The 23,894-nt window shown below is 37.3% G+C and overlaps 1 protein-coding gene across 3 annotated transcripts in view; it reads right to left on the bottom strand.

Annotated features, from left to right (window-relative positions):
- LOC123878111 (thyroid receptor-interacting protein 11-like) overlaps positions 1-23,894 on the bottom strand; it is a 79,759-nt gene that overhangs the window by 52,557 nt on the left and 3,308 nt on the right. For all 3 annotated transcript variants that reach the window (XR_006798752.1, XM_045925180.1, XM_045925182.1), the window contains exon 2: positions 19,842-19,895. Coding sequence is in view for 2 of the 3 variants with exons in the window: in XM_045925180.1 (XP_045781136.1) it covers positions 19,842-19,895 (54 nt within the window). In the remaining variant the exon portion in view is untranslated. The remainder of the gene's footprint in view (positions 1-19,841; positions 19,896-23,894) is intronic.

The following is a 23,894-nucleotide window of genomic DNA, read 5'->3' as shown; positions in this document are numbered from 1 at the left end:
GCTTAGTTTGCTTAGCTCAAATAAAGACTCGTAATTTTGGAAAAGTTCTTTGATGAATGCATAGACCTATAATGATGAATTATGAATTTATTATTATTATGAATTTATTATTATTTCATAGAGGACTCTACCATCGCGATTCGGAAAGCAGATTCTACTGTGAAGAAGCTATGCAACCACGCCCTAGCGTTTGTGCACTCCATTTTGCATTTTGACGGATTCGTAATAAACACGAATCAAAATAAGTGCATGTAAATTTTGTATGACGGCCACTTCGAATCGTATTTTTGAAAAACCGGCCAAGTGCGCGTTGGCCTCGCATATGAAGGGTTCCGTACTATTGTACGAGGTGTTTTAACACTTTTATGTGCAGAACTACATGCTAATGACAACAGCGCCATCTATGTGTTTTAGTAAATTATTTTTTTCGTGAACGTATTTTTTGTGTGATGTAACCACAAATTCACTGTTTTCGGGTTTAATCCTTTACTCGTACTATAAGATCTAACTACCTACCAAGTTTCATGCTTCTAGGTCAACGGGAAGTACCCTATAGGTTTTCTTGACAGACACGACGGACGGACGGACAGACAGACAGACAAGGAAGTGACCCCCTATAAGGGTCCCTTTTTGCCTTTTGAGGTAAGGAACCCTAAAAACGAATCGTATAAGAATGCATGCACAAACAATAACAACCATAGTCCCGAGTGCTTACGTGCCCTCATAGATAACAGATAAAATATAACGGGTCGCAGCACATTAGTTTCCCGCCTTTTTTACCGTCACCTGTTATCAGTATTATCTGTGGGACGTGTAAACTCTATGCTCTATTTGTTCTTTCTAATTGCACTCGGAATTCGTGAAGCGTGAGCCGGCAAGTGATAATAGTTTGAAGTACTTTTTAAATGGCGCCGAAGTCGTAGTGATGGGACGTGTTAGAATATCGAAAAAATAAATCGAATATATAGAAATAATAGGAAATGACCTCGACTATTTACTTAATATTTTCTTGAGAGAGCTGTCCTTTTTCTAAAAAGCGGCTAACTCCAAAAAGTAGTCAACAAGTGTAAATTAAAAGTTATAACACCCCCGACTAGTGAAGGTTACAGTAACTACAAAAAAGCTGATAACTTTCAAACGGCTGAACCGATTTTCTTGGATGATAGCTAAGAACACTCTCGATCAAGCCACCTTTCAAACAAAAAAAAAACTAAATTAAAATCGGTTCATTCGTTTAGGCGCTACGATGCCACAGACAGATACACAGATACACACATCAAACTTATAACACCCCTCTTTTTGGGTCGGGGGTTAAAAACTGATGTTTCTGAAGAATGCTACGTAAGACCAAGATACCAACTCCTCAATCCTGATGCTGCAGGGGCCCTGACTACCAAAGCTGATGGGATATAGAAACTGTCGGTTATAAATTATTGATATTAGAGATACATATACCGAATAAAGACTTTGTCGTTGACCTCGAGGATCCAACTCCTCAACTCTGATGCTGTAAGGAAAGCATTAAAGGATCATCCGTCAAGATGTTTTTACGAAATTCGGTACAGAGATACCTTGTATCCCGGAGACGGACTATTAGGGATAGGCTACTTTTGTTCTGGAAAATCAAAAGTTCCCACGGGATTTTAAAAACCTGAATCCACGCGGGCGAAGCTACAGACATCATCTAGTCGAAAATAAATATAAATATAGCTAGCCTATGTTACTCAGGAATAATTTAGCTTTCTGCTACTGGTGAAAGAATTTTCAAAATCGGTTCTGTAGTTCCAGAGATCATATTTGACTATATAGTACCTACTGAGTGAGTTCGATATCTACTATCGATGTTCACAATATCGAGCGTGTGGTACAACACTAGCGGCACTCTTGCGATAAATAGGTTCGAATCGTTAATTACTCGCTGAATATGCATGAAGGTTTCACTTACGATTGTTTAGTTTGACAAAGTTATACTTTAAAATATTGCAGCCGTGTTACACGGACGGAATGGTAATACATGTTTAACAGAATACCTACTTATATCAGAGTGAACTAGAGTGAGGGAACTCTCGGTTTAATCCTGAATGGAGGATATGTCAAAGGTGACGTAAAATCAAAGAAAAGTATGGCTACTTTACGGCTACCTGCGTCAAATGTGCTAAACATTTGACGCCTGATTTGATTTGTCTTTTCGTGGTGGACTTTACTTATAGATAGAATAAGTTAAAATTTAAAAAACCCCCGACACAAAAACCTCTATAACTAGAAAAGAGCTGATAACTTTCAAACGGCTGAACCGATTTTCTTCGATAATTATAGCTAAGAACACTCTCGATTCTTTAGGAGTTAGTGATTTCAAACAAAAAAAAACCAAATTAAAATCGGTTCATTCGTTTAGGAGCTACGATGCCACAGACAGATACACACGTCAAACTTATAACACCAATATTTTTGGGTCGGGGGTTAAAAACCGGTCAACGTTAAATCGCTTGACGGCACGGTTCTGCCCAACCCAAGCCTTTTTTATTTTTTTTATCCAGATATAAGTAAGCCCTTAACAGCAATCTCACCTGGTGGTAAGTGACGATGCAGTCTAAGATGGAAGTGGGCTAACTTAGAAGGCGTAGGGTAAGTTTTACTAAACCAATACCTCTTTGGTTTCTACACGGCATCGTACCAGAACGCTAAATCACTTGGCGGCACGGCTTTGCCGGTAGAGTGATAATTAGCCACGGCCGAAGCCTCCCCCCAGACCAGAACAGAGATTTCACTACCTACTGGGAATCGAACCCGGGACCTCCCTCTAATAAAACCAGGCGCTTAGCACTGAGTAGCCTTCCACCAGACCAGACCACCATCGCTATGTTCTTCCACGCCATCGAAGCCATTATCTCGTTTATAATAAAGTCCGCTAAAGATGATCAGATTGACATTGAACGAGGTAAAACCAGGTAAAACAATTCAATTACAGACCTCGCGAGCGGTTACCACTTACCATTGAATTATAAATTATACTCAACTGTCTGTAGACACGCAATACCATTGTCTAGATGCGATTTGTGAAAAAAGAGGGACTTTAATTGTCTACGCCGCCCATTAGACGATAGGTTCTTCATCAATCAATTCAATCAATCGTGAGTGATTGAATTGATTAATGTAACTCTGGAATTCATATTTAAGACAGGGGATTCTTTAGGGGACCATTCAGACGGCAAGTGTCATATTCAACATTTCGTAGGCCTACGAATAACGACAGTGTTAACAAAGGTTTATTTTTCACGAGGAGCATTTTTGTTTTATTTTAATACTAATGAACATGTATGCAATTTTCGCTAGTACAATTGTGATTTATTTTCAAACCCAATCTATTTATTTTCTAGGCAGTAAAATCAGATTTTTCAAACTTTTATGAGTTTGAAAGATGTGTAATTGATAGTAGTTTCAAATAAGCAAAAAAGTAAAACGCCACTCCAACCGTTTTGGCGTTATTCGTAGGATACGACGGTTGCATAAAAGTTGAATTGTCGATGTCGTGTGAATAGTCCCCTAAAGAAGCCCCTACCTTGACTGTGAAATTCAGGGTGAGATCTATAAACCGCACTCAGACTTTGCTTAGACTTAAGCCAGAGTTAAAACGAGACAGATGTATATCTCTCACATAAATCTGTCTCGTTTTAACTCAATCTTAAGTCTGAGCAAAGTCAAAGTGCGCGTTATAAATCTCACCCTCAGTGTTAGAGGTCCATTAATATAGGTTTTAATTTTATCAATCATGACTTCAGAGTGATGAACGATTGATGGAGCAGAGAGCTATCGAGTATACAGATATTCGTCATTCTAATCTAACATGACATGAGGTTATCCGTCAATCACAGCAGCGACTGACAAAACAGCAAAACCTATCGTCTAAAGGACGCCTAATAAAAAGATGGCGGGGCTGAGAGAATCATATTTTCACATTTATTTTTATTTTATAAAATTATTGCGTAATTTTTTATCGCTGATGTTTTTTAGGGTTCCGTACCTTTTAAAAGGAAAAACGAAACCCTTATAGGATCACTTTGTTGTCTGCCTGTCTGTCTATCTGTGTCTGTCTGTCCGTCCGTCCGTCCGTCCGTCCGTCGTGTCTGTCAAGAAAAACTATAGGGTACTTCTCGTTGACCTAGAATTATGAAATTTGGCAGGTAGATAGGTCTTATAGCACAAGTAAAGGAATAAATCCGAAAACCGTGAATTTGTGGTTACATAATTTAAAAAAAAATGTGTTTAAATTTTCAAAGTAAGATAACTATACAAAGTGGGGTATCATATAAAAGGGTTTTACTTGTACATTCTAAAACAGATTTTTATTTATTTTTATGGATAGTGGTTTTTGATTTATCGTGCAAAATGTCGATAAAATTTGAAATCCCGTGGGAACTCTTTGATTTTCCGGGATAAAAAGTAGCCTATGTGCTAATCCTGGATATTATCTATCTCCACTCCAAATTTCAGCCAAATCCGTCCAGTAGTTTTTGCGTGAAGGAGTAACAAACATACACACACACACACACACATACAAACTTTCTCCTTTATGACTTCACTAGCTGATACCCGCGACTTCGTACGCGTGGATGTAGGTTTTTAAAATTCCCGTGGGAACTCTTTGATTTTCCGGGATAAAAAGTAGCCTATGTGCTAATCCAGGGTATAATCTATCTCCATTCTAAATTTCAGCCCAATCCGTCCAGTAGTTTTTGCGTGAAGGAGTAACAAACATACACACACACACACACACACATACCTACAAACTTTCTCCTTTATAATATTAGTGTGACTATTAGTGTGATAGTGTGATAGGTATCAAGACAAATGCAATATGGTGGATATGACGTGGATATGTGAAGATAATGTGAAGATATGACAAAGAAATATTCATAGGTCAGAAAAAAAACTCGAAATCTTTGATCGATTTATAGACTGAGAGTGGTTACGCACTCATCCGATCCGAGTCCGTACAGATATAAAAACTCAGACCGTCCGAGTCCGTGACAAGTGTAAATTTTAAAATTTATAGCACCCCCGACAAGTGAAGGTTACAGTAACTAGAAAAGAGCTGATAACTTTCAAACGGCTGAACCGATTTTCTTGGATTATAGCTAAGAACACTCTTGACCAAGCCACCTTTCAAACAAAAAAACTGAATTAAAATCAGTCCATTAGTTTAGGAGCTACGATGCCACAGACAGATACGCAGATACACACGTCGAACTTATAACACCCGTCTTTTTGGGTCGGGGGTTAAAAATTGTAGGTCCTGTATTAAAAGTGTAGGAAAAAACTGCTAGACTTTTATTTCGATATTCTCATTACACAATCACTAAAACTATGTACTGTTTGTATTTCTCGGAGAATTATTAACAAGCTATACCTGCAATGTTGGATCAGTTGGTAGATACCTCAGACCTCTGACCAGCTGATCAAACTGTGGGCAGCTTTCAAATATAAACCTTATGTAAATCTACTGAGGGTGGGAAATAGTTTGATTTCTAAATGTGAGCCGTTGCTATGGTTTGTACAAATAAAATTTTCATATTCTTTGGATGGGTCATAATAATATGTTTGGACTTCGGAGTCCAAATATGGAGGCTCAACCACCTGCTTGTTACAGTACCTATATAACAAGTACCTTTAAAAAGTTTAAAAAAAAACCTCGAATGCGGTTCGTGCATGCACTGCATCTTTTTCAGCCTGCCCATTAAAGCACATAATCATTTTTTAAGAATTTTATGTAGAAGATACTCAGTGACAATTGCACCATCAAGAGTCAAGACCAATCTATGACGTATTATTTATTTTGTCAAAATCGGTTGGGCCCTTGAATAGTTATCTAAATTCCAAATTCGATGAAATTTTGTAGACTCGTTCTAGAAACTAATAAAATGTATCTGTGGTTGTGGTGTGTGTGGTGTGTGGCTGGATATTGGTTTCTAGAATATGTCTGCAAAATTTCATGGACTTTGGTTGCTTAATATTCAAATGAAATTGGAACTACGATTGTATGAAACGAGTGACGGAGAGAGCCCTGTTAAGGTTAGGTATGTTAACCTTACTAGGTTAACATAGACTTAACTGATACCTAACCAAGGTTTACCTACACGTAAAACTTAAATGTCAATAAAGAATTTTATTAAGCATTAAATATTAATATAGTATCGTGATTCTCGTAAAATGAAGGTTAATATTGTATTAGCTAAAGTCGCGAAAACATTAAAATTTGAATACTTCAAGTACAAACAACTGATAATAATCACTATTAAGAGGAAAGATAATGCGAATGACATAGACGATTTCACCTTCAAACTAGCAATTTTGACATGTCATGACCCTCTATTGACAATTAATCAAGCAGACATTTCAATCTGCGAAATTTACGCGGACTTTTAGTATTTTGACGTAGGAGGGTAAAAGATCCAGTACATGAACGAATAAGGACTACCCTGACATTGACCTAAAATTAAGGTATATGAGAATCGTTCTATATATAATTTTTATATTTTGTGTGTCTGTACACAGTAGGTATACACTCTTAAATTATTTAAATATCAAAAAATCAAATAAAATGCGTGGTATTAATTATTATAACTTATTTTATTTAACAAAAGGATAAATTGCCAGTAAATGAACTGGGAATTTCAGTGAATGAACGAACTCTATCTAGTGCATAAACTCTCGATTCCTATTAATAAATAAATTCTTAAATATATTTTCGGCTTGGAATTCAAAAAAAATTGTCAGATTTTCACAGTTTTTGACTTATTGTATATTTTTTTCTACATTTTGCGCGATAAATCAAAAACTATTTTACATAATAATAATAAATAAAACCTGTTTCAGAATGTATAATAGAGCCCTTTCTGTATAATAGAGAAAAACTTAATGCCCATGTTGCACCCAAGTCGCTGGAAGTGCAACATCAGCTGCTGAATGTTTTGAGAGTAGTGAGAACAATATACCGTAACACATGTTATCAGATTTGTTCCTTTGAGCCGAGAAGCCACATGTTCTGATGCTTTTTAGACAATCTAAGATCTCTCATCTCAAATCATTCTGATTGAATATTGGTCCAAATCATTTTGATTGAATAGTCTAAGTTGAGATGTAAAAGTCACTACATCGTCACTACCTTCTGAAAGTTCTTGAAGTAGATTGGAGGTACTGGGTTGGGGCTGAGGTACAGATTTATCACCAGAAGTCAGAATCGTTCTAATTGTAGACTGCAAGTTACAATAGAGTCGCTTGGAACAATTTTTTTGCTGTTTCTTCTGGTTATATTCACAATGCAGAAATAATAATCATCATGGTGTTTAGATGGTTCGCGCCAAATTATAATACTTTTTTTAGTAAAAGTAGGGTCTATTCTTATTTGCTCATAAACGCAATGAGGAAATACAGCTTCCACATATAAAAATTTGGAGTCCAGGCCTTGCTGTTAGCTGCTAATGGGTTCTCAAAGTAGCCCGAGTATGCTTGTTTTACAAAGTTAGACACACTTGCGCGACATTCTTTAATACGTACTCGCCACCAAATGGTACAAAAATGATTGGAATAACTTGCAGATGTTCTTCTTGATGTTAACACCTCGATAAATTTTGGAAATTACTTGTGTGATCTTAATAAAGTGTGAACATACAAAGTGTGAGTATAGTGCAAAATATGGGGGTACCTGTATCTCAAAAACTAGAGCTGCTGTGTAAAAAATTAAAGTAGATCTGAAATCAGCGACGTCAAATTAGTAAGAAACAGTTTCAAAACCTAATAAAACAAAAAAGTTGAATTTTGTATGCCAGTGAAATGATTTGGAATCGGAAGCCACTTTATATATCGCGAAATTTGGAAATGTGGTCAAATTTTCGAAATCCATATTTATCAATGAAAAGCGACATAATTTTGTAAGTAGTACTTACTTACTTCAGTTTACTATTTTTGAACAGTTTCGCAGAGGTACCTACAACAATCGGCCTCATTCAATCAGCCGCCATATTTATAGTTACAGGCAAATAAATACAATTAAGTATTGGAACTACAATACCTATGCTCCTAAATGTATCTTAAAAAACAAGTCTCATTCAGCGTTACAAGTGCAGAAGAGGAAGTAGACAGACGGATTAACATCAGTTCGAACAAGTACTGGGCACAAAAGGAAAGAATGAAAGGAGCTTACCCAGTACATCTTAAAAGATCCGTTACAGATACATGCATCCTGCCATGCCTCACCTATGCCAGCCAAACATGGGTCCAGACAAAGAATATAAAAAGAATAATAGTGACTTGCTAAAGGGCGATGGCAAGGAGCATAACTTAAGGAAAAAATATTCAAAGTGAGAATTGAAGACATAAGAAAAAAGACAAAGCCTACAGACACCTTGAGACATGCCCTAAAACTGAAATGCAAATGGTCATATTGTATCGATTTTTACAGATGAAAGAAGGACAGGAAAAATCTCCCCTTGGCCAGGTCCAGCAGGCAAAAGAAAAATAGGTAGACCGAAGACGCGTTGGTCTAATGCTATTGTGCAAATCGCGAGAGAAAATTAGCTTGATAGTACCAAAGACAGAGAGAAATGGGGATACCCAAGAGGGATCCTTATCCAAGAAAGAAGAATACCAGAATAAATATTTTAAAAAAAATCTAAAGAAAAATTAAACCGACTTCAAAAACCACAAACACTAAAAAGTAAAAATAATTTTAGTGATTGTGGTTTTTGAAGTCGGTTTTATTTTTCTTTTGAAATTTTTTTATTTCACAATTTTTAGTGGCCCCACTGTACATGCCATACCCAGTTAAAACCCTACTGTTTACTAAGATATTATCGAGCATCGATATTAAGATCGCGAGCAATTTGCTCTTATCCATTGAGGAGTTCCGTTCTCCATCTCGGAAGATATTCATCAGATCTTCATCAAATTTATATGGGACCACCTGCGAAGTATACCCTATCAAACAAAAAAAAATCCAAATTGGTCCAGGCGTCTTTGAGTAATCGGGGAACATACGTTAAAAAAAAAAGATACCGAGGAATTCAGAACCTCTTCCTTTTTTTGAAGTCGGTTAAAAATATTTTTTAAATTTTGGTAACAGTTTCCTTTTTGTGATCCCAGGGAGCTTTAAATATCGATTTTGAACCAAATCGGTCAATCAACAAAGAATTTCAAAATGGCGTCGACTTTTTTAAATTTTGGTAACAGTTTCTTATTTTGTGATGCCAGGGAGCTCTAAATATCGATTTTGAACGAAATCGGTCAATTAACAAAGAATTTCAAAATGGCGTCGACTTTTTTAAATTTTGGTAACAGTTTCCTTTTTTGTGATCCCAGGGAGCTCTAAATATCGATTTTGAACGAAATCGGTCAATTAACAAAGAATTTCAAAATGGCGTCGACTTTTTTAAATTTTGGTAACAGTTTCCTTTTTTGTGATGCCAGGGAGCTCTAAATATCGATTTTGAACGAAATCGGTCAATTAACAAAGAATTTCAAAATGGCGTCGACTTTTTTAAATTTTGGTAACAGTTTCCTTTTTTGTGATGCCAGGGAGCTCTAAATATCGATTTTGAACGAAATCGGTCAATTAACAAAGAATTTCAAAATGGCGTCGACTTTTTTAAATTTTGGTAACAGTTTCTTATTTTGTGATCCCAGGGAGCTCTAAATATCGATTTTGAACGAAATCGGTCAATTAACAAAGAATTTCAAAATGTCGTCGACTTTTTTAAATTTTGGTAACAGTTTCTTATTTTGTGATCCCAGGGAGCTCTAAATATCGATTTTCAACGAAATCGGTCAATTAACAAAGAATTACAAAATGGCGTCGACTTTTTTAAATTTTGGTAACAGTTTCTTATTTTGTGATCCCAGGGAGCTCTAAATATCGATTTTGAACGAAATCGGTCAATTAACAAAGAATTACAAAATGGTGCCAACTGTTTTAAGTTTTGGTAACAATTTCCTGTTTTGTGATCCTAGGGATCCTCAGATATTGATTTTGAACAAAATCTATGACAGTTCAAGAAAATAGATTGTAAACACTATTTAAATTATTATCATTAACATTAAATTAAATGAAAACACGACGCGCGACGTGTACTGCAGCCCCTGAGCTTGAGCACAGGCCGAACCGGTATAAACCGATTTCTCTCCGTACGCGACGTAGCGCCTGTGCTCACGCACACACGCGCCTCAAGCTTGTAGTAGTGTAGTACCTATCGTAGCGCGCTTATATGAAGCTTTGACTCTGTTCGCTACTCATGTGGTTATACAACGCAATACCAAACTCACAAACACTCGTACAAACATACAGACAAGTATATACTCACACACACTCACACACACACACACATGGACGCACGCACACGCACTTTTGAACGGTTTGAACGGAACACGGTTTTGAAATTGAAATTGAAAAAAGTGTAAGAATTTGTAAGAAAATATTTAAAAAAGGTATATCAGCCGGTTTTTTATTCCAGCTCTTAATACATGTAAAAACGTCCAATCTGTTCATTTACTTGAGCCTTTACCCTAGTACCTAATTATATCGACCGCCCCATATCAAAACAAAGTAAATGTCATTTTTCCGAAAATCGTTTTATGTCATAAGCCTAACTTTCATAGTATGTCCCGTTGTATTGTAAGGACACCCACATTAAAGTAAAATTAAAAGCTAGTAAGTCGCTTTGACCATTTTAAAACATAGTAAGTCTATGAACTCGCTAGGTTTTTTATAGATTAATGCGCCTTACTAAGTTTTTCAAAGGAATTAGATTAAATAAAATAAATATCACCCATTATCTAAATACCATGTCAAAACAGTAAATACTTAATAATGCATTAAAACTTAAAAGTAAGATAGGAAAAGTCAAAAGGAGTTCTGACCTCTACATGTCAACTGTTAAATATGGTTTGCAAGGGAAATACTTTGCATACTTACATAATGTTTTTAGGGTTCCATATCTCAAAAGGAAACACGGGACCCTTATAGGATCACTTTGTTGTCTGTCTTTCTGTCCGTCTGTCGTGTCTGTCAAGGAAACCGATAGGGTATTTCCCGTTAACCTAGAATTATGGGCAGGTAGAGAGGTCTCAACTCTCATAGCCCAAGTAAAGGAATAAATCCGAGAACAAATTTCGTGATTCTAGATCAACGGGAAGTACTGTATAGGTTTTCTTGACGGACGGACGGACAAATGGACAGACAACAAAGTGATCCTTTAAGAGCTCCGTTTTTCATTTTGAGGTACAGAACCCTAAAAAAGAAAATGATGCACATGTAATGAATAAATGTGTAGGCCAGTCTTCACACTAAAATATTTAAACCCCTTTAATTTAAAAACTGTCATAGCCTAGTGGTTAGAACGTCCGCCTCCTAATCGAAGGTCGGGGGTTCGATCCTGGAATCACGTTCTACTAACTTTTCAGTTATGTGCGTTTTAAGCAATTTAATATCACTTGCTTTAACGGCGAAGGAAAACATCGTGAGGAAACCTGCATACCTGCAAGTTTTCCGTGTTCTCAAAGGTGTGTTCCTAAACTTCTCTTGAATTTAAACCACTTACTAGGTTTTGATCTGAGAAAGAAATTTGACATTAATTGACAAAATTGAGAGACCTAAGCTTGTATAAGAACACAGAAGTATCATAATTCGTGTTCACTTTGCCTAACGTCTCTCGGAGAGCAGAGAGAGATTTAAACTGTTTCTTATAATCATTGGCCATATTTCAAATGCGAAAGTGTGTTTGTTGGTTTAATATTCAATCACGCTACAACGGAGCAACCAGTCGACGTGGTTTTTTGCATGGATACATTTAAAGACCTTGAGAGTGACATCTCTCTCCGCATCGTATTCTTTATTGCTGAGGGTTGTGACCTCTTTCCATTATTCCTACATCTAATGGTAGGTTTTCTTGGGATGCGGTGAGTTCAAAGAGCCTACGGAACTCGACTAGAAAAACGAGATTTTGACTCTTAGGTTTAACGGTTATGAATTAGTTATTATTATCAGTGATAAAATTGATTAGGGCTGCCAGGTAAAATGACATTTATCTCGGAAAATCAAAGAGTTTCCACGAGATTTTTTCCAAGTTTGCGCTACTAAGTACATATATTATGAAGAGGAAAGGTTTGTTTGTTATCGATAAACTCTGAAACTACTGAACTACTTGCACTAAAGACATAATCATCAACATCAACCGACAGACGTCCACAGTGAACATAGGTCTTTAATAGGGTCTTCCACATGCTACGGGTTTGCGCCGCCTGAATCTTTGCGCTTGCGCTTGACGACAATCATGCTTTAAAAAAAGCAATGATGAGGTCCAAGTTGGAGCACGCTTACCTAGAAGATGCCTATTCACTCTTGGCTTGCAGGTATCTAAGGTATATATGGCAGGAAACACGGCCGCCGAAATGGCGTTCCAACCTTTAGGCTCTCCCCATTGCCCGCAGCATGAATCTGAGCTTTCTTATGATGGTTATATTATTATGTACATATAATATCTCATAAGAAATCTCTAACACATAATCCAGCTAAGTAGGTCCAATTTCAAAAAAAGCTAGCTAGCCGACAAATCTAACTCAGTTAGGCAGCCTTCGGGAACCTTCGAGATGTCTCTCGTCCAAAATTCCTCAATGCTTGAAGACCAGTCTTTGAATAGTGCATGATGTCAGTGATGAAAAATGGATCCGAAATATAGGTCTTTTTTGTACACAGGAAATGCCTGACGCATACCCCTCCGTCATGTGGGGCTTGCACCAAACTTGCACTACTACGAAATCCATTTCGGAACACGGCACCCGGAACGAGGCGCGCTATCTCCTAAAAAACATAGGTATAATACCTATTTAGAACACTTACTATCTGTCATCATAATCTATGACAACCTCCGAGTATTTACCTGGTAAAACCGTGACTTTAGAATAAATTTTAGTATATAAGCAGGCTTCATTTAGAAATGAAAAAATCCCTATTTTATTTTTCAACGATTATAAACACAACTTTCATTCAAAAATAATAAGCTTAAATTCATTTTAAATAATATTTTGCGACGAAATGACGCGCACAGTCCTTCCGCCATGACAGTCCAGTGGACACTGAGTTCCATAGAGCGCCTGCAAGAAAATAAATAGCACAGGAAGTTTTTTGGTTAGTTTTAGATTATTTAAGAAATGAAAAACATTTAGTATAAAACTAACAGTTCGAATTGATTGTTAAACCTAAACATATCATTTTCTGGAGGTTGGCTTCAAAGCATCAAGATGTTAAAGTAAATTTTTACAGAACAAGTTGCGAACAGCAATGTTTTCAACTTGTTTTTTTTATTTATTGGGATAATGTATACTAAATTAAAAGAGGCCCTTATAATCTTCACAAACTGAAGTTTTTAATTGCATGTATTTAATAGCTGTTAATGCTTTAGAAAAATAAACAATTTACTTCAAAGTACAGCATTTTTGCGATTTGTCAAATAGCAATTACCTTAAGTTGCAATTGCGGAGGTCAAATTGCCTACGCTTCGTTCAAATTTTGACAAAGTTAAAAAAACCGGGTTGGGTTCCGTACGATGAATATGTAACCTTGTGCGCCCAATATTGAGAGATTTATCATATTATTTTAAGGTAATAAACTTCTTATATAGGTTTTCCTGAAATCTGTACTAGAGTTTTCGAATAGGCTCTGTTTTTTTGAGGTAAGGGGAGGCAGCATTCCTAATTAATTTCAAAAAAATATTTTAAAATTATTACGCCACTAGGTAATGCAAGCGATTTTATCCCCAAGTTTCACTTTTCTAAAAATCCCGTGGGTTCCCTTTGATTTTTCGGGACAAAAGTAAGTTATATCCTTCCCTGGGATGCAAGTTACCTCTGTAGCAGTGAAAAGCCAGCAGATAGACGGACAGACACATTCGCATTAGTACTATTAGTGTGGAAGTATGGATATGGATAGGGTTGTCTGGAGGAGATCACTTTTGATGATAAAGATCGTCTTTGAACACTTAATTTTTAGGGTTCCGTACCTCAAAAGGAAAAACAGAACCCTTATAGGATCACTTTGTTGTCTGTCTGTCTGTCTGTCTGTCTGTCTGTCTGTCTGTCTGTCTGTCTGTCTATCAGTCTGTCTGTCTGTCCCTCCGTCCGTCGTGTCTGTCAAGAAACCGATAGGGTACTTCCCATTGAGAGTAGAATCATGTTTGGCAGGGAGGTAGGTCTTATAGCACAAGTACAGGAATAAATCTGTAACCCCCGAATTTGTGGTTACATCATTTGAAAGAAATTAAAATATGTTTCAATTTTCATAGTAAGATAACTATACCAAGTGGGGTATGATATGAAAGGGCTTTACCTGCACATTCTAAAGCAAATATTATTTATTTATTTTTATGTAATTTAGTTTTTGATTTATTGTACAAAATGTTGGAAAAAATACCCGAGTACGGAACCCTCAGTGCGCGAGTCTGACTCGCACTTGGCTGGTTTTTTTATATGGGCACAAATTTGAAACCTCTATTTTATTTTAGGGGCTGAATTTTCACAAATCTTTTCTTAGCGGATGTCTACGTCATAATAGCTATCTGCATGCCAAATCTCAGCCCGATCCGTCCAGTAGTTTGATCTGAGCGTTGATAGATCAGTCAGTAAATCACCTTTTTTTTTAAAATGTTTAGCTAGATTTAGATGTTTTGGGTAGCAATAAAGAATATCTATCTAAGTATAGATATATTTTTAGTTCTGTGGTTATACCTGAGTACTGGGCCGTACAATGGTGTCAAGGCGCGATAGCTCTGTGTAAATAAGCATTGTTATTTTAACTACACCTCATATTTACAGTGCAACATGTCGTCGCTTTAGTTCCAGACGTGGTGTTCCACAAGGAAGGGTATTGGGGCCGGACTATTATTTCTTATCTTTCTTATTACTAGAATAGTGACTAACTATAATACGCGACAGGTTAAGATGGCAATCGGGGTGTGGACGCCGGCACAGCCGCAGAGCCCCGTGCTAACCCGGTGCGGGATAGCGCGGGTGTGCGGGGCGTCCCCCCGCCTCATACCCCGATGGCCATCTCGACCTGTCGGCTGTCGCCTACTATAGATGATCCGCCTCAGCTTCGCCCGAATGTAGGCTATGAATATCGGTGACAAGTGGAATTTCTAAAAATCCTGAAACACGTAGGTATTTCTTCATTTTTAACCGAAAGTCAAAAAACTGATTTTCATGGATACAACTTGAAAACTGACGAATTTTCATATTTTTCAATAACCCCTTTGCTTAAATGCTTGCATGACAAATACCTGGATAATACTCTGCTCCATCAATCATTCATCACTCATGATTGATGGTATTGATTGATTTAGAACCTATCATAATGATGGAATTATTTAGTAAGGGAACCTACTAATCGTTTGGATTTCTCTGAATTCCTAGAAGTACTAATAAGTAAGTACTAATAAAAGTATATTTTTTAATTAGCATTAAGCAGTAAAACCCTTGGACTTTTAAGCCACAAATTAAAATTTAAGATCATCAAGACCTAGCTGGCACCGTAAATATAAAAAAAAATGAGAACACTAACTTTAACTTTTTTTTGTTAAAATATCACGTATTTCAAGAGTTAAGACACGAAGAAAGACGTAATGTACCGTAAAAATGATGTCACGACAAACTTACTAAACTCCGTGACGTTGAGTCACGGAGTTTAGTAAGTTTGTGTAAAGAAGAATAAGTGAAAAATAAACAGCGAAAGAAAAAAAAAGAGTATCCCTAACTTAACCTGCGCAACCTCACACCGTTGCTAATCAAAAACAAACACGCGCTAAAGAAGTACAAAAATGGCGTACGCAAACAAAAATTGAAGAAGACTCACCAAAAAATTCTTGCGGATATCCTACACAAGAAACGCGGTAATCTTATTTGAACTAACACAAAAAGTTTATAATTATGGTGTGTGTAGAAGGCACGTCCGCACTCGGTGACGTCTACGGGTTAACTGAGCGTTAAGGCGGCGCCTGCGCGCGTGGATTTACACGCCTCCACGTACACATGGACGTTTTCAGCATGTGTGCGTGGAGTTGAAAAGGCTTCATGAAAATGCAATGCGGCGGACGGAGGTGCAACGCGAGTCGCGAGGTATCGGCAGTCAAACTTCAGCGGTATCATGAAACTTTTGGCTATTGCATTGCCATCATTTTTAGGGTTCCGTATCCAAAAGGTAAAAATTAAAAACGGAGCCCGATTAATGTCACTCTGCTGTCTGTCTGTCCGCGTGTCACAGTTCTCTAGCTCGTAAACTAAACTAGTTAGGCATAATATGATATTTTAGTATATTATGTACCATATACCTACTTACTGTATTTAAAAAACAAATACTGAAAACAACGACTTAAAATAGTTTGTAAGCTGTGACCAAAACATTTTTTGGGGTTTTCTTTCACGGTTTACTGCGATGTTCTAATTCGGAAAAGAAATATTTCATATACCTACCTAGTACCTACCTACCCAAAATATAATGTTCATAATTATTATGAACGGAACCCTATAGCGAGGTCCGACTCGCACTTGACCGGTTTTTTAAATGTTAAGCCATGGTTAAGCCGTAAATATTTCAATAAGTACATATTATATCTACCTCTTGGTTACTCAACCTTAAAAACGCAAACAAACCCCAGAGTCCTATAACTAGTCCATTTTAAAAATTTACACCGAAACGCATTCAATGCATACGATTTGCATACAAAAATGTTAACATACATACAAGTTACAACTCGTCCTGACCTTTGTCCTCCCGTATAAATTAATAGGATTTTTATGGAGGAAACCCGATAATTTTATACAATACAAATGGTAATTGGTGACTGGTTACTACCCTGAAAATAGGGGCAGGGTCATGCAGGAAGTACCCTATAGGTTTTCTTGACAGACACGACGGACGGACGGACGGACGGACAGACAGACAACAAAGTGATCCTATAAGGGTTCCGTTTTTCCTTTTGAGGTACGGAACCCTATAAAGGATCTACTGAGTTTCTTTCCGGCTCTTTTCATTTATGAAAAGAACAACTACAGAGACTAGAGTTCAGATTCTAATTCTTATTAGAATCTGAACAAACCTGAAAACCTGGTGCTCAATTGCGGTTGAATGTCAGCTACAATGTCACGATCGCAATCACCTCTGATTGGTTGATGCTCGCTCACTATTGGCTACAATTCATTGTTGAAATTCAAATTCAAATTCAAATTCAAATTATTTTTATTCAATTAAACTTTTACAAGTGCTTTTGAATCGTCAAAATAATCTACCACTGGTTCGGAATGCTGTTCCTACCGAGAAGAACCAGCAAGAAACTCGGCGGTTGCTCTTTTCAAATGTACAATTTACAATAATATGCCATACTGTATACAAGCAATTGCAGCGCCGTATACCGGCGTTGCAACAAGAATGCCATAAATTCAGCCAATGACAACAATTGCGGTTGTTATAATGATTGATGCATTGATGTACGAACCTAGATGAGACTGAAATTTATCTTATTTTGTAAACGTTTGGGGGAAAACTTTATACCACCACAATATTTCAAGAATACAATTATTGTAAATTAAAAATTTATAACACCCCCGAAAAGTGAAGGTTACAGTAACTGGAAAAGAGCTGATAACTTTCAAACGGCTGAACGGATTTTCTTGGATTATAGCTAAGAACACTCTCGATCAAGCCACCTTTCAAACAAAAAGAAACTAAATCAAAATCGGTTCATTCGTTTAGGAGCTACGATACCGCCGACAGATACACAGATACACACGTCAAACTTATAACACCCCTCTTTTTGGGTCGGGGGTTAAAAATACCTACTCGCGTCGTGTTTTTTCACTATACGATAGTCTTAACAACATTATTCTGAACTTAGTCTAATGCTTAAAGCTATTACTTACCTCCACCGCCCAGGCTCGGCGTCCACTAAACAAAGCCGTAAGTCTGTTATCTATTGCTTTTATATCCCCTTATCAACCCCGTTTGAGATCGATCAATACATTTATCTCCCCGTACCTAGCACGTTAACGCTTTGTTCAGACCGGCTACAGTTCAAAACCATATAGTCCTACTAATATAAATCGACGTTTAACAGCTCGTTCACACAGGCTGCGTAAGCGTAGACGTAGCGCGTACCATTGCGTTGTAATGTATGGAGCTGTATGAAACATGGCACACCGCTTGCGTAAAGCGTAGACGTTTGCGTAACCCGGTGTGTTAGGGGTTTACGCGCGTGTCACTACGCACGTGTCACGTGTGTGTTGGTGTGAATCGGCCTTAAATTCTAACTCCACGTAAGCCAAAATTGGCAACTTTACAAGAGTGGAAAAACTTTTTCAGATTGTTTTCAGAGGTTTGGGTTGTTATGGATGCCGTGCAGTTGTTTTTAGGGTTTCCTACCTCAAAAGGAAAAAAGGAACCCTTATGGGATCATTTCGTTGTCTGTCTGTCTGCCTGTCTGTCTGTCTGTCTGTCTGTGTCAAGAAAACCTATAGGCTACTACCCGTAGACCTAGAATCTTGAAAGGTAGGTAGAATTCGCAACGGAGCAACGGATCGACGTGATATTTTTTTGTATGTGACAGTGAAAGACCTGGAGAGTGACATAAGCTTTTTATCCCGTAAAATCAAAAAGTTCCTGGATTTTGAAAAACGTAAATCCACGCGGACGAAGTCGCGGGTCATCAGTTAGTAATAAATAAATTAGAGACCATATTTTAAAGTGGAACACGGGTGGCCCTAAAAAATTCAAAATAACTAATTTTGATCGTAAAAAAGGGACTCGGGAAGTAGTAAATATTAATGTCTTTTAAAAACGTTATGTAAATGAAATGTTGTCAAATAGACTGCACTGATTAATATCGATACTTTTAGAATATTTACAAAAGGCTCTGATTTTGTATAATTTGTTTAATTTTTTTTTGGTGATAAAATCAGTAGTTTTGTAAGGATGGTCTAACGGCAAAGGTCGTACCTACTTAAAATTTTAAAGTGGCTGAGCTTTTTAACCTAGTTTGAAAAAGAAAGTTCTGTATAATATAAACCGTATGTATAATATACAGTGCATTATACACACATACGGTTTGCTCGCGATTATCTCTTACATCAATAATATTAATTACATTTTTATGAAATAAGTGATTTATACTACGCGTACCTACCTAGGTACATAAGGTTTTTACTTATTCGGCGCTTGCTATAGAAACCTTTGACTTTGGCCAACACTTCGGCCCGTTTCGACCGAAGCCGAAAGTGGTTTTTCTGGCTGAAAGTGACTGTAGTCACAGAAAACTATTGAAACTATAACAAGTAAAGGAAAAACTAAAACCCGACTGCGATCGTCTTAATAAACGCTGAAATGTTAGAGTAAAATTGTTTTTCTGTCGCTTGGTATATTTTAATGTTATTGTATATTATGAACTCAGAATTTTTCCTCTTTCATTTGACATCACTCGATACAATAGCAAAAAAAAAAAAAAAATTTGGAGACACCCCCTTTTTTGTAGTAACATCCGTTAGGGCAATTTTTTTTCGAATAAAATAGAGCCTATGTCACCCGGATCTTTACAACGAATCAATTGACGCCTCATTCATCAAAATCGGTCCAGTAGTTTAGGCGCTACGGTTGAACACACAGAATTTGGATACAAAGTTTGATACAAAGATACATACAAACATTCATAGATACATAGACTGCTAAAGTCATAACCCTTCGTTTTGGCTTTGCCGCAGTCGGTTAAAAACATTGGTTGGTTGGTACTTTTGGATAAGAAATTAATTAAACTTACCTCAGATTGCAATGTCGTTTGCAATTCATCATTCAGTTTTTTCAATGCTGCAATCTGAAAAGAAAAATATTATATTAAAAAAAAAAAAAACAATGCAAGGCATCGCCAATGTCTCCATCCATACGTAGTCGAAATTCCACGGAAATGTATACAAAGCGATTTGCCTCCTCGTTTCTATTTCGAACTGCTAGATGGAACGCCCTTCCGGCATCAGTTTTCCCCTCCAATTTTAATATGGGTACCTTCAAGTCAAGAGTGAATAGGCAACTTCTAGGCAAACGCGCTCCATCGACTGCATCATCACTTGCCAGCAGGTGTAATTGAAGCCAAGCGCTAGTCTATAAATTAAAAATCTCTCCAGCCCTCGGTGCGCCACTCCGGCTTGCACTTAGCCAATTTTTTGGGTTCCGTACCTCAAAAGAAAATGGCACCGTAATAGGTCTTCGTTGTCACGCACAACAGACGGAAACGTTTAAGTGCGGAAACCAGCCCAGAGAGAAGAAGAAGAGGTCTTCGTTGTCTGTCTGTCTGCCCGTCTGTCGTGTCTGTCAAGAAAACCTATAGGGTACTTCCCGTTGACCTATAATCATGGGCAGGTAGGTAGGTCTTATAGCACAAGTAAAGGAAAAAATTCAAAACCCGTGAATTTGGGTTTACATCACAACAAAATAATTAAAATGTGTTCATGAACAAACATTACATTAGTATTTTCAATTTTCAAAGTAAGATAACTAAACCAAGTGGGATATCATATAAAAGGGCTTTACTTGTACATTCTAAAATAGATTTTTATTTATTTATATGCATAATAGTTTTTGATTTATCGTGCATCTTGCACGGAAAAATATCGGATTACGGAACCCTCGGTGCGCGAATCTGACTCGCACTTGGCAGTTTTTATTAAATGGCTATCCATTTTTTAATACGGCGAATCCTACAATGTGACGCGTATTTTATTTGCAATAATTACATTATACCAAATAGCGATTACTTGACAAGCCACCTACCTAGCCTACTTCGCTTATCAGTTTAGGAGAATTAGTGCTATTTTAGGAACTAGGCACGTCACCTTTTTACCATTTACGGACTACGTCAGGTTTAGAGCATACAGGAAGATCGTTTGATAGTAATAGGTCTTGAATAAGCTATGGAGTAGGAAACGCGTCATCAAACTATGCACATAAATTGGGGGTTGTCGAGAAAAAAAGGGTTTTTAAAAACAACGGCAGTGAGGAAACCTGCATGCTTGACTTCTCCATAATGTGCGTCTCTTAGGGTGAGATCTATAGAGCGCGCTCTGCTTTTGCTTAGACTTAAGACAGAGTTAAAACGAGACAGAGCTATATCTATCACATAAATCTGTCTCGTTTTAACTCAATCTTAAGTCAGAGCAAAATCAATGTGCGCTTTATAGATTTCAGCCTAAGTAATCTCAAGTGTGTGAAGTCTAAAGATCCGCACTTGGCCAGCGTGGTAGAAATTAACCAAACCCTTCTCATTTTGAGAGGAGACCCGTAGTGTAGTACCCCTTAGTAGTGAGCCGGTGAAGGGTTGATCATGATGAATTTAGTTCAATAATTTTACAGTTTACAGGATTTACAGGCTTATACATAAAAGTTTAAGTACAACTCTATGTTTTTAGTGAGCGGCCTCTTCCTTTTCTGCCCTCAGTGTTGCCTGTAACAATCAGCTGCATCATCACTTACCATCAGATGAGATAGTAGTCAACGGCTAATTTGTATCGGAATCCAAACTAATAGGTATTATAAAAGCGAAAGTGTGTCTGTCTACTAGTTAGTTAGTTAGTTGTGTGTGTCTGCTAGTTTTTCACGCGGCCCAACACATTAACGATTTTAATGTTTGGTACAGAGTTAGCTTACATCCCGGGGAAGGACTTAGGCTACTTTTTATCCCGGAAAATTGAAGAGTTCCCATGGCATACTTAAAAGCCGATACGTTTTTGACGATTCAAAAGTACTTGTAAAAGTTTAATTGAATAAAAATATTCTTAATTCTAAGACCACAGCCAAAATCTTCAATCATGAAGGAAAGAACGTAGAGGGAGACAGCCCTATCAATCACTGAATAGCAATATCAAGAAGTAAACAAAGTATAGAGGCAGAATTATGCGAATACATTCCACTTTGACCTATTGGCGGTTCGCATAAGCAATTCCAAATTTAAATCCATTCCAGATTTAAAATTCAAAATAACTGCGTCCACGTTTCCTTCGATTTTTATGAAATCGTTTTTTTTTTTTATTTTAAGTAATTTTTACAAACATTACTAATCCCAAAACCACTCAAAATTTTTTGGTTCCTTATACAATCGTGGACTTTCGCAAAAAAATCGCCTGCTTCTATACAACATTTCCAATATTTCCCTTTACTTCTGCTAGAAGCTTCTGTATCGCTACCTGCCAAATCATGATTCTAGGTCACAAGAAGTAGGTACCTACCCTATAGGGTAGGTATATACCTTGATGACAAGACAGACAGACAGACAATAACAAGGTAATCCTGTAAGGGTTCCTTTTTTCTCTGGAAATACGGAGCCCTAAAAACATCAATCGTAGAACTTTTTACTAATAGACAATAATCGATGAGCCAAATGACCAGGTAGCTAGAAATTGGCGCCAAAATGATTTAGAATAAATAATCGATTTACATTGAATGAAGGCGATATGGATCGGAATCACAGATTATATCCTGAACGATGTTGACATATTGTATAGACAAGGGAAGAGGCCATTGTCCTAAATATAAATAAATAGCAAAAAAATCGGCCAAATGCGAATCGGACTCGCACTCGAAGGGTTCCGTACCATAGTACTTCTTACGACTTACTTCGTAAGAAATAACACTTTTAGTTTTTTTTTCTATTTTCATGGCGGCCATTTTGAAATCTTTATCAATTGCTGTTATAGATAGCGCCACTAGAAATACACATTCTGTGAAAATTTCAACTTTCTACCTATTACGGTTCACGAGATACAGCCAGCTGACAGACAGACGGCGTGCGTCTCAGAATAAGAAATGTATGGCCATAGCCTACCACGCCACGCTGGCCAAGTGCCGATTGGCAGACTTCGCACACCTTTGAGAAAATTTTTGAGAACTAGCGGATGCCCGCGACTCCCTTCGTGTGGATATAGATTTTTAAAAATCCCGTTTTCCTTGATAAAAAGTAGTTAATGTGTTAATCCAGGGTATAATCTATCTCCATTCTTTTCAGCCAAATCCGTCCAGTAGTTTTTGCGTGAAAGAGTAACAAACATACACATACACACAAACTTTCGCCTTCATAACATTAGTGTGATTCTCAGGCATGCCAAGTTTTTCTGATTCTCTTGACGGATCTTGACAGACACGACAGATAGACATACAGACAAGGAAGTGTTCCTATAAGGGTTTCCTTTTTAGGATTCCGTACCTCAAAAGGCAAAAAGGGACCCTTATAGGGTCACTTCGTTGTCTGTCTGTCTGTCTGTCCGTCCGTCGTGTCGGTCGAGAAAACCTATAGGGTACTTCCCGTTTACCTAGAATCATGGAATTTGGCAGGTAGGTAGGTCTTAAAGCACAAGTACAGGAATAAATCTGAAAACCGCGAATTTGTGGTTACATGATTTAAAAAAAAATTAAAATGTGTTTCAATATTCAAAGTATAAGATAACTATAGCAAGTGGAGTATCATATGAAAGGGCTTTACTTATGCATTCTAAAACAGACTTTTATTTATTTTTATGCATAATAGTTTTTGATTTATCGTGCTAAATGCCGGAAAAAATACCCGTGTACAGAACCACCAGTGCGCGAGTCAGACTCGCACTTGGCCGGTTTTTTCCCTAGCGATACGTAACCGTAAATGAAACCAAGCATTTTATAGCGCCACTAACGACTCGCTGCAGGTTTTCAATCCCAAAGCTAATTCTCTTATCTGGCGGGCTATCAGTGCAAACAGAGATACCCTATCTACCCTATGTACCAACGGCTATTCCGGACCAAAGGTGGTTCACTGGTAACTACATACTTACATCTATTCTAGGGATATTAC

Source organism: Maniola jurtina, chromosome 25 (assembly GCF_905333055.1).
Source record: "Maniola jurtina chromosome 25, ilManJurt1.1, whole genome shotgun sequence".
In the NCBI taxonomy this organism is placed as follows: domain Eukaryota; kingdom Metazoa; phylum Arthropoda; class Insecta; order Lepidoptera; family Nymphalidae; genus Maniola; species Maniola jurtina.
The sequence above is the reverse complement of the archived record's forward strand: the minus strand, read 5'-3'. Positions and strand labels throughout refer to the sequence as shown.